The following is a 12,500-nucleotide window of genomic DNA, read 5'->3' on the forward strand; positions in this document are numbered from 1 at the left end:
CTCAGCAGGATGCCTACACTAAGACGGCTAATGAGCCTACAGGTGGGCAATTAATCATATTTGGCATTGATTCTAATATGACGCATATCTTTGAAGTGAGGGAAAGAGGCTAGAATGACAGCATGACACACAGTGCTTTCAGACGAACTCTCTCACCAAACACACTGTGCTGTGAGTCTATCTCTGTTGTGTTTTGGGAAAAGGTGTTGTATGTATGTGTGTGCAGCGTGTTGCAGTTAGCATAAGAGCCTTGACACCCTGATGCCGAAATCGGCTAAAAATCATCCGAAAAGCCACCTGTGGTCAACGATAGCTTGTAGTTTGTGCCCGTATCGCACGACGCACGCACCACTGGCAGTATAGTTGTTGCCATGGTCATTAATGGTGGACTAGACGGGAGGTATTTGTGAGGGGAGAACTCTCTGTTGTGGCTGTTCAGCCCGGGGTGTTGTTCAAATTTAAATTTAATATGATATTTTCAGTTGGCACTGCATATTAATACCAGTTGAAGAGGATTCAGAGTGGAGGAAAAGGCTTGGTTTGTGATCTCAGTGGAGGTCAGGGAGGAGATTGTTTTACGTCTGGGGCACGGCCAGCTATATAGACCAAGGAATTGTCTTACCGTTTTATTTATTCATTTATGTTTTCTAATAAAGTTGTTTTTAATTGTCGTTTCCTCTCATGCTCATGTATAAGCATCTCAAGTATACTCAACAATATCTTTGAGATATTATTATTATTAGTAGAGTCCGTGGGCCTCTCTACAGCTGTGTATTTACAGTACGCTATACAAACGCCTGCAGTGTGACAAGGCGCTGAGCCGTGCACATTTGCCGTTTTCGTCCGGCCACCAGACATTTAATGTTCAAACTCTGGGAAGAATGCTGCGCTTTATATGGCTGTCACTTTTATTCCCAGTCTTCCAAAATCCAAATACAGGTAGAGGAGGGGGGGGCGGGAGGCGGTGGGGGGATGGGGGACAAACGCCCCCAAAAAGGCTTGAGGCAGCAGCTGTGGCCAGAGTCGGTGTAACGATATTGTGCCTCGACATATTGCAAACACCATAATAATTCTCCAATATGCAATGTGTTCCCAACGGCCATGCATCGTTCTATACACGGGCATCAGCCTATAGTATACTATAGTAAACTAAAACAACATTAAAAGGGGGCTGGATGCAAAACGAACATGGACTCAACCTTGAGGCTGCGACAGAGTGATATACCTTTCCTTCATTGTTGTGTGTACTTAACCCATTTTGAGCAGGAACCCATTTTGGTGTTAGCATCATGTTATGCTTTAGCTATTGAAAAATAGCAGATCTACAAACTCATAGCGCGCCACCGAGTGGCGCGCTATGAACTTGTAGGTCTGCTATTTTGGAAAAATCGAAGAGCGACTGACAATCTGACATAGAAGACATTTTGATCTCAGGTCAGATGGAAAACTGTCAGGATGTATAGAAGACATTTTAGAATCTGATCTCAGGTCAGAATGGGTTAAATACTTCCCTCTTCCTAGGTGGTAAATGGTTGTGGAGGCACCCTGGGCCACTGAACATTTCCACCCAGATCACATCACGCTGGCTCAGCCCCGAGGCCCGCTGCAGGGGCCCCTGGCTACGCTGCATGGGGCTTAATGGAACCACCCAGACAGACATACTGTATATACTAAGATAGACTGGGGGGTTGGTGGTCTGAAGGGACGTGGCGACTTGTGGGACATAGTGACACTCACATGCCACTTCTGTTCCCATCATCATCAATATAATAATCATCATCATCAACATCATCATCAACTGGCATGAAACGACTGGCATGGAAGAAGCCACTCTGGAAGCAGAGCCGCCCGGCCGTGGAGTTACAGCCATCCTTCACAAGAACCGCTGCTTTTTTACACATTAACCCATTCTGACCTGAGATCAGATTCATGCGAGGTTTCCACTGGACACACACTGGTCTTGATTAACCCATTCTGACCCGAGATCAGATTCTAAAAATGTCAGTCGTTCTTCGATTTTTCAAAAATAGCAGACCTACAAGCTCGTAGCGCGCCACTCGTGGCGCGCTATGAGCTTGTAGATCTGCTATTTTTCAATAGCTAAAGCATAACGTGATGCTAACACCAAAACGGGTTCCCGGTCAGAATGGTTAATCCAGTCTGGGCGGGAACCCCTTTTGGTGTTTTAAGCATTACTTACTGTATGTTAGACTTTAGCTATTGAAAAATAGCAGACCTACAAGCTCATATAGCGCGGCACCAAGTGCCGCACTACAAGCTTGTAGGTCTGCACATTTTTTTTTGTGGCACAAATCTTTGAATACAATATTCTTTCAGAGCGAAAGTTTTTAACTCAAATCTTTGCGTCTGCAGGGAAGTCCCTGGAACAACATATTTTCAGATGGGGGTCGGCGGCCAATTACATATATTTTTTTGGGGGGTCCTTGACATGAAAATGTATATATATGAGAACGATTTCTCAAGAAAACGGTTCTACAAATGCCTTCTTCTAAATCGTCAGGATTTAGAAGAAGGCATTTGTAGAACCGTTTTCTTGAGAAATGCATTTGAGAAAGGCATTTGTGTAGAACGGTCCTCGGGTCTAAATGGGTTAAAAACACTACAGGGCCGTGAATACACGGGGGCCTCGGTAATAGTGGGATTTAATATTTGAAAGGCACCCGGAGGAGGGATTCTCTATGCATGACTATACTGCGGGGACCGGCATGTCGTGACGTCCCCCGTCCCCCGTGAAAAAAATACGTTTTAGCACCGAGATTAATATTACAAACGTTTTTCCTGTCAGAGCGGTGCTTCTGAAGAGCAGCGTTGTAAAGTGTTTGCTCTCCTAAGATGGAGAGAAATCCTAACCGTTATTTGTGGTTTTGCAATCGTGCACCAAAAAGGCGATCGGGTTATCCTGGGTAAGGCACCATCACCACTGTGGCTGTGTGTGGTTGCTCTATTTGTAGGAGCCCCGAGTGTGTGTGTGTGTGTGTGTGTGTGTGTGTGTGTGTGTGTGTGTAGGGGGGTGGTCGGTGGGGGATTGTGTGTGGAATAGACACCACAATGAAAGAAGAGAGGGGCGAACCACAAACACTAGCATTGATATTTCCTCCTTAGCCTCAGTGGAGAAAGCCTCAAGGTCGTCTGCTGACTACCCAGACAAAACACATGAATACATAAGTACACGTGTGTGTGCGTGCGCTCGTAAGACACAAACATGGTTGCATTATACATACATACAGTACATTACATACATACACACACACACTCATACAGATAAATGTAAGAAGCGACTTTGCTTCCTTGGACACGTGGAAAACGCATATAGAGCAAACACATGTCTATTAGTGTGGCTCTCACAGCTGTGGTGTGGCTGTATAGCCAGACATGCCAATACAGGGGTTCCCAAACCTTTCCATGCCAAGGAGGAGCCCCAGATATCCATATATAAGCCTTTGGCTATATGGCATGATGCCTGAAGAAGGTCAGTACACCCAAAGCTTGCTAAATAAATACGTTGATTGTGCGCAGATCTGAGATATCACCCGGTAAATGTTCTCATTGTTCTTGTGCTACTCTTGTTCCGATTGGTCAAATTAAGCAAAAAGGTAGCTCTGAGGCATGTGACACCCTCAACAACATCTCTCTCTCTCTCTCTCTCTCTCTCTCTCTCTCTGTCTCTCTCTCTCTCTCTCTCTCTCTCATCTCTCTCTCTCTCTCTCTCTCTCTCTCTCTCTCTGTCCCTGTCTTTCTCTCTCAGTCACATACTCGCTCTCTTTTGTAGCTTATAGGTTGTGTCCCGGACGGTGAATAATTTAGCCTGAAGACCACATCACCTGCTGGTATACGGAGCCTCCAAACAACAAAACCTCCATTCATATTTTACACAACCAAATGCTGTCACACGTGCGCACGCACTGCGCGCACACGCACACGCACTACATTTCCGCTCACTCCCCCCATGCGTCTCGACCCCGTCGCCCCCATTACAGGTCCAGGAGACGGGCGGTGTCAACACACTACCCACAATGCAATGTCAGCGTCATAAAATGGGCATTAAAGCCCTGTCCATACATCGACACTCCCTTCAATAACCAACATAAAACTAAACGTGAAATCATGTAGCAGCACTTGGCCCCATTGTAACCACTGTCACCCTTCTCCTTGGATGTAACCCGACCACAAATTACCCATAAAACCTTGCAGCCTCCCCAAGACCCTCTCCAGGCAACCCCTGACTCCCCCTGACTCATCTCCTCCTCTCCTCATCTCCTTCTCTTCCAGGACCTCATCTTTTCTCTCACTCGCCCCCACCTCCCCTCTCTCTCTCTCTCTCTCTCTCTCTCTCTCTCTCTCTCTCCCTTCTTTCAATTTTAGCCAGGCTGCCGAGTAATGTCCTGCTTTTATTGTAAATCTATACTCTTAATCTGGTCGGCACCGATGGGCCTCGCTCCACGATCAATAGGCTACGATTGCTGGGAAGAGTCCGGAGGGGCAGATAACCCCCCCTCCAGACCACACACGTCCCACCCCACCTACCTACACCCACCCCCCCCAATGACTTACCCCCCAGACCACACACGTCCCCCCCACCTACCTACACCCACCCCCCCCACTGGATAGTCCTTGAGTCAAACCTCCAGGACGCACGCAGGTCCCGTTGCATTCAGGGCACCGTTTTTAACAAAAGAGCCCTTCAGTGGTGTATATAGTATGGTGTATATAGCTGCTGCATCTTGTGAACCATGTGCTCTCCCCTTGGAGCTATACTTGGTTAGGAGTGGAAACCCACATGGCAGTCACATGGCAGTCGCATTTTAGACAAACCCAAACGCAAACACCTGTCCTGCAGCGATGTACGTATAGCGGCTTCTCCCCGATTTGAAATGAGCAGACAGACAGTTTTTGGACACATCCCACCCATGTGCTCGGGCAGTACTACTATATATGACTTCACCATCTCTCTTCATGGGCACTGTTTCTCAACGTTTGCCCCCCAAGGTGGTCCGGCCCACTCCAGTGTGGAGAACCTTCTGAGGGGAAATGGATAGTATGAGCTGGACGTTCCACAGTTCCTCTGACCTGCCCTCCTCCCTCGTCGCTCTATAAGCCGGGAGTGATGGACGGCGCTAAGAGCCACTCACATTCGTTAGGATCGTTAGGGTGACTGGGGTCTCCTCCCCGAACTGCATGGCCGCTGGTGGGACGCCATAGGGAGCTGGAGGACGCTTCACACATAATGGAAAGCTCTGGGGCGGTGGGGAGGGAGGGGGGGGGGGGGGGGGGGGGGTGGGGGGTGGTGGGTGGGAGGTGGGGGTTAAATGTGCCAAAGACCACTCTCCATCTTCCTCACCAATTCACCTCTCCACAGATGACATCAAAGCTGCAAATGGCCTTAGAGAAACGATATGCAGCAGTGGTGGTGGCGGTGCGCACGTGTGTGTGTGTGTGTGTGTGTGTGTGTGTGTGTGTGTGTGTGTGTGTGTGTGTGTGTGTGTGTGTGTGTGTGTGTGTGTGTGTGTGTGTGTGTGTGTGTGTGTGTGTGTGTGTGTGTGTGTGTGTGCGTGCGTGCGCGTGCGCGTGTGTGTGTGTGTGTGTGTGTGTGTGTGTGTGTGTGTGTCTAGAAGAGGGCACGACTTTCATGTAAGGCGGAACATTAAAGCCAGAGGGGTGATGGTCAGAGTGAGGGGTGGGAGGGAGGGGTGGGGACATGAAGAGGTGTGTTCTGGGTAATTAGGGCCTAGGCCCCCCGCATGTCCCTGACAGTCCACAGCATTTATTGCCCACTTGGGCAACTTGGCCACCCATCTAATTGCAATATTAGCGTGTAATACACCTGTGTTACGGCCCGGATCCCTATATTTCATGGGGGTCTGGCGGCGCGTTCCTGCTTGCCTCGGCAGTATTCGGGCCATTAAGCGACAGCGGGGGAAACAAAGCGCTCGGCTCATGGTTTGGACACCCCCCCCCCCCCCCCCCCCACCCCCACCCCGACCTCTGAGAGGAACATCGGTCCCCCCCCCCCCCCCCCCCCCCCTCTCTCTGTTCTAATGGACGTGAGCTTGTGTTAACCCATTCTGGCGGGCACCCATTTTGGTATTAGCACTATGTTATGCTTTAGCTATTGAAAAATAGCAGATCTACAAGCTCATATGAGCTTGTAGGTCTACTATATTTTGAAAAATCTAAGGAACGACTGACATTTTTTAGAATCTGATCTCAGGTCAGAATGGGTTAATCAGACCAGTGTGTGTCCACAGTGGAAACCTCGTATGAATCTGATCTCAGGTCAGAATGGGTTAAGGTTTGACCGACGTGATGAACACCTCAGAATCAGATCAACAACTGCATTGAGAGACCAAAGCCTTCTCCACAGAGGCTTGCAGTGCATGCACAACAATTAGTCCCTCCAGAAAAATCCCGATTAAGCGATCACATAATTCATACCTCATAATCAGCCAAATGGCGCAGATTATGCAGGGGGTGAAACTTTTTTTCAAGAAGGGGCGCATAATCGTGCAAACTTCCTGCATATTTCGCAACTTCCCGAACTATAATTCACCACACAAAATCACTTTAAAACCCTGCATATTTCACCACACAAAAATCACATAAAACCCTGCATATTTCACCACACAAAATCACACAAAACCCTGCATATATATTTCGCAACTTTTCGCAACTTTCTGCATGTTTCGCAACTTCCCCACAACTACACAGCACATAAAAACCTGCATATTTCACATCGTAGGTACGGTAGCTCATTGTGAGATTGAAGTCAGTCGCTCCCATATCCTGTATGCCCATGCACCGTTATGGGCATATCGGTCGGATCTGTCAAGTGTCTAAACGGCTTTGCACCCATTTAACTCTCTGAATTGCTGAAACTCTATGTTCCCACTTCCCACACAGACCCTTGGGTCCTCTGACCAGCTTCTCCTGGTGGTGCCAAAAACCAGGCAGAAGTTCAGAGGGATCCATGAGGCTTTAGCAGTGGCAGCTCCCCAAGCTCTGGAATGAGCTGCCTCTGTATACATAAGACAAGCCCCCTGCACCGTTCAGGTGTTTAAAATCACACCTCAAGTTTTGTCTTTATTCTTTGGTATTTCCATGAAGCACAGCATGAGATGTTTTCTGATGTTTGAACTTTGAAGTGACACCGTGTATGTTTTTAAATGAAGTTGTGTTTTTTTTTTATGTTTTACTGTAAAGCACTTTGGTACAACTTTGTTATTATTTAATTGTGCTATATATAAAAAGGTGGTATAGGTATGGTATGGTAAAGGGGGCCAAGTCTATGGACTTTAAACGTTTACACAAACATTACAAGGCGCCCCTCACTTATGTGTTTTTTTACAGGTGCGAGTATGTGTACATAATGGAATGCGTGCACACGTGCACAGCACATCCATGCATGAATACATGCACTAAAACACACGTGCGCACATCCATACATGAATACACTAATACACACACACGTGCACACAACCCATGAATACACTATAATTCAGGTGCACATCGTCACTGTCGGGCAGAATCCTTATCTCCATATTTATTTCTTTCTCCATAATACAGTATAAGTGTTATTATACTGTATGTTTTCGTTCCCAAACAAATGCCCTCCTGTAGACTTCATCACACAAGAGTGTCACACAAAAGTATATAGAGTGAAAATAGCAAATTGTGAGCATGGAGATTATAGCAATTTTCACTACTTTGAAAGTTTTTTTTTTAGTTTTTAATTATTTAACAATAACAACAACAACAAGGTTTTGGACATACATCTCCGTCCGACAGAGACGATACGCGCACGCATGCACGCACGCATGGCACGCACGTGTTGTATCATCGAGGATGCTAACACCACAGAGACAGAGGGGGTGATTTACGGCCCTGAGCAGAGCATGGTTTTCACACAACAACCGGGGGCGGGGCCCAACGAGACGCGGCTCCATGAATTCATCACAACATTAGCCGTTTTACAGTGACCGCTGATGGCTCCATGAATTCATCACAACATTAGCTGTTTTACAGTGACCGCTGATGGCTGGGATCTGCATGACGGGTCACCAGTAACCTACACACCCCCACCTTTAATGCACACGCACACACACACTGAACCCTCTACCCCTTTAGTACACATATATCAACTCAAACAACCACACGCACAGTCACACACACACACACACACACTGAAACCCTGGCTGTTTAAAACAAAACCCTATAGTCCTTAAAACACACATATCAACTACACAAACCATACACACACACACACACACACACACACACTTAACCCCCCGACCCTTAGAACACACATAGCAACTCCTCCAAACTACACACTCATACACACACACACAGAACCCCCCCCCCCCCCCTTAAAAGCATTATCAACTCCACCAAACCGCACACTCACACACACACAGTACACACACACACAGAACCCCCCCCTTTTAAAAGCACATATCAACTCCACCAAACCACACACTCGCGCTGTGTACACACCCCGCCACAACCAAAACCACACACACTGAATCCACCAACACACACTTGCATGCAGACGAAGCCAGCCGTAGCTCCACCTCAGCGACAGGCTAATTTATTTGCTGGTTTTAAGGGGCTAGGGGCGGCGCGCCCATAAATCCTGCATCTCTTAATAGGCCGCTAAAATGCAGTGATACGGCCCGGCTCACCATAAATCACATACCGGGGTTTGTCGTCTGTAAACACTTTGGAATTGTTTGCGTGTGTGCGTGTGTGTGTGTGTGTGTGTGTGTGTGTGTGTGTGTGTGTGTGTGTGTGTGTGTGTGTGTGTGTGTGCGCGTGCGTGCGCACGCGTGCAAGAGAGAGAGAGAGAGAGAGCATGAGGGGAGGGGGTATCAAAATGTTTTAAATGTAAGATCTATCAGTGAGTGAGTGAGTGAGTGACTGACTGACTGACTGACTGACTGACTGACTGACTGACTGACTGACTGACTGATTGTGTGCCGTGCGTGCATATGCAAGTGTGTGCGATGTGCATGGATGGGGACTAGCTTGTGTGGCACATGTGACTCTGCCTCTGTGTGTGGTGTGTGTGTGTGTGTGTGTGTGTGTGTGTGTGTGTGTGTGTGTGTGTGCGTACGTTCGTGCATGTGAGAACCTAAGTAAATACATATCCTTGTGTCTTCTCATGTGTCCATATCTACAGCATGTATCTGTCAGAGTGTACAAATGAGTTAAAATAACACTGGCTTTGTCTGTTTGTGTGTGCGTGTGTGTGTGTGTGTGTGTGTGTGTGTGTGTGTGTGTGTGTGTGTGTGTGCGTGTGTGCGTGTGTACGTGAGGGTCAGTCTCCCTCCTGTCCGCTGGCCATTCTCCAAGGCCGCTCTAACGAGCCAGCGTGGATTTGGATTTGGTAATAACCCCAATGCCCTCCACGAGGAGGTCATTCATTGGCCGACATGTCAGGACCAATCACAGACAGACACACTGACAGACATAGCACCCAAGGACGACACAGAACGCTGGATTAGTAATCAAGGATGAAGTTCAGTGTTGGACTTCATAAAGAATAAATATCGTTATACGCATGGCTCCGGTTGTAACTGTGAATTGTTTATGATGAGGTGTATATTTTGTAGGAAATGTCAGAATTTGGTCAGAATTGTGAAATGTGAAAACTGATTGCAGAGTGCTCAAACGTCGTATATACGCAGACTGAATCCAAATCTGAAAGTCTGCCGAAGCTGCTCAGTTGGTGAGAGTATGTGACGCTTAACAACACCAAGGGTGTGGCTTCGTATCGCCAGGGCAGGGCCAGACTCATATAGCGTGGATTAACTGGACGTGGCTTCGTATAGCCAGACTCATCTAACAACGCCAAGGACGTGGCTTCGTATAGCCAGGCAGGGCCAGCCTCATAGCGTGGATTAACTGACGCGTCAGTGAATGCACGCTATGACTCTGGCCCTGCCTGGCTATACGGTCAGTGAATCCACGCTATGACTCTGGCCCTGCCTGGCTATACGGTCAGTGAATCCACACTATGGGTCTGGCCCTGCCTGGCTTGGCTATACGGTCAGTGAATGCACGCTATGACTCTGGCCCTGCCTGGCTATACGGTCAGTGAATCCACACTATGGGTCTGGCCCTGCCTGGCTTGGCTATACGGTCAGTGAATGCACGCTATGACTCTGGCCCTGCCTGGCTATACGGTCAGTGAATCCACACTATGGGTCTGGCCCTGCCTGGCTTGGCTATACGGTCAGTGAATGCACGCTATGACTCTGGCCCTGCCTGGCTATACGGTCAGTGAATCCACACTATGACTCTGGCCCTGCCTGGCTATACGGTCAGTGAATCCAGGCTATGACTCTGGCCCTGCCTGGCTTGGCTGTACGGTCAGTGAATGCACGCTATGACTCTGGCCCTGCCTGGCTTGGCTGTACGGTCAGTGAATGCACGCTATGACTCTGGCCCTGCCTGGCTATACGGTCAGTGAATCCACGCTGTGACTCTGGCCCTGCCTGGCTGTACGGTCAGTGAATCCACGCTATGACTCTGGCCCTGCCTGGCTATACGGTCAGTGAATGCACGCTATGACTCTGGCCCTGCCTGGCTTGGCTGTACGGTCAGTGAATGCACGCTATGACTCTGGCCCTGCCTGGCTATACGGTCAGTGAATCCACGCTATGACTCTGGCCCTGCCTGGCCTGGCTATACGGTCAGTGAATCCACGCTATGACTCTGGCCCTGCCTGGCTGTACGGTCAGTGAATCCACGCTATGACTCTGGCCCTGCCTGGCTATACGGTCAGTGAATCCACGCTGTGACTCTGGCCCTGCCTGGCTTGGCTATACGGTCAGTGAATCCACGCTATGACTCTGGCCCTGCCTGGCTGTACGGTCAGTGAATCCACGCTATGACTCTGGCCCTGCCTGGCTATACGGTCAGTGAATCCACGCTATGACTCTGGCCCTGCCTGGCTGTACGGTCAGTGAATCCACGCTATGACTCTGGCCCTGCCTGGCTGTACGGTCAGTGAATCCACGCTATGACTCTGGCCCTGCCTGGCTGTATAGTGGCTTCCATCCCCATACTGGACAAACGTCCAGTATGGACTGTGTGGGGGAAAATATAAAGATCTAAGTTAATTTGGAAAGAAAACTGCGTCCCCCTTCCGCGTACACATGCAAAACATGAAGCCCCGATCGTGACGTATTCAATGAATGCCAGACTCGAGTGGGCTGGGCATTTTGGTGGAGAAAGTGACGCGCACGGCGACAGCCTGAGGTTTGTCACTCACAGATAAGCCCCGGTTCAATAATCTTGAGAAGAGTTCGATATCTACAGGAGAATTGGATTTGATAAGTAGCTTGATTGACCCCCAGAGGCTGGAGAAAGTCATCAGAGATCAGAATTGACATGTTGGACAGAATCTTTTGTGTTTGTTTGTTTTTTTATATATATAAATTGATGCCCCGTTTTATACTTTTTACACGCATTGTTAATGTGTGTGTGTGTGTGTGTGTGTGTGTGTGTGTGTGTGTGTGTGTGTGTGTGTGTGCAGAGAGAGAGAGAGAGAGAGAGAGAGAGAGAGAGGTAGTGAGAGAGAGAGACAGAGAGAGAGGTAGTGAGAGAGAGACACAGAGAGAGACACAGAGACACAGAGAGAGAGAGACAGAGAGAGAGAGAGAGAGAGACAGAGAGAGAGAGAGAGAGACAGAGAGAGAGAGAGGTAGTGAGAGAGAGAGACAGAGAGAGAGGTAGTGAGAGAGAGACACAGAGAGAGACACAGAGACACAGAGAGAGAGAGACAGAGAGAGAGAGAGAGAGAGAGAGAGACACAGAGAGAGAGGTAGTGAGGGAGAGACACAGAGACACAGAGAGAGAGAGAGAGAGGTAGTGAGAGAGAGAGACACAGAGAGAGAGAGGTAGTGAGAGAGAGACACAGAGACACAGAGAGAGAGAGAGAGGTGGTGAGAGAGAGACACAGAGACACAGAGAGAGAGGTAGTGAGACAGTGTTCCTACCTGTCGATGATGACAGGATCAGAGGGCGTCTCGTTGCGGTTACCACAGCTCTTCTTGTCACAACACCGGCTAGAAGAAAACACACAAGACACACATTATATACACACATTATATATACACACACACACACACACACACATTGTATATACACATTACACACACAGCATGCACGCACGCACGCACGCACGCACGATTAAACAGTGCCATATCACCCATTCCACAGGTATTGTAAAGTGCTGTAATGTGAAACTCAGAGCCTGTCTGATGGCTGAGCAGACTCCCTGACCAGAACAATTAGCAATTGGCTACTCTCCCCGTCAGCACTGGGCACACGGCGAGCAACGTCTGCGCACGCGTGTGCGTGTGTGCGTGTGTGCGTGTGTGTGTGTGTGTGTGTGTGTGTGTGTGTGTGCCTGCCTGCCTGGCTAACAGAACAATGTGGCTAGCAGCTCAGTGCCAGATACGATTTCTACTCTCTTCACC

The 12,500-nt window shown here is 48.6% G+C and overlaps 1 protein-coding gene across 9 annotated transcripts in view; it reads right to left on the bottom strand.

Annotated features, from left to right (window-relative positions):
* LOC308322824 (transcription factor COE3) overlaps positions 1-12,500 on the bottom strand; it is a gene marked incomplete at its 5' end in the record, with an annotated part of 134,074 nt that overhangs the window by 84,735 nt on the left and 36,839 nt on the right. For all 9 annotated transcript variants that reach the window (XM_080774297.1, XM_080774292.1, XM_080774290.1 and 6 more), the window contains one exon: positions 12,018-12,086. In XM_080774297.1, coding sequence (XP_080630423.1) covers positions 12,018-12,086 — 69 coding nt within the window. The remainder of the gene's footprint in view (positions 1-12,017; positions 12,087-12,500) is intronic.

This window comes from Protomyctophum bolini, assembly GCF_963924005.1.
Source record: "Protomyctophum bolini genome assembly, chromosome: 10".
Lineage (NCBI taxonomy): Eukaryota > Metazoa > Chordata > Actinopteri > Myctophiformes > Myctophidae > Protomyctophum > Protomyctophum bolini.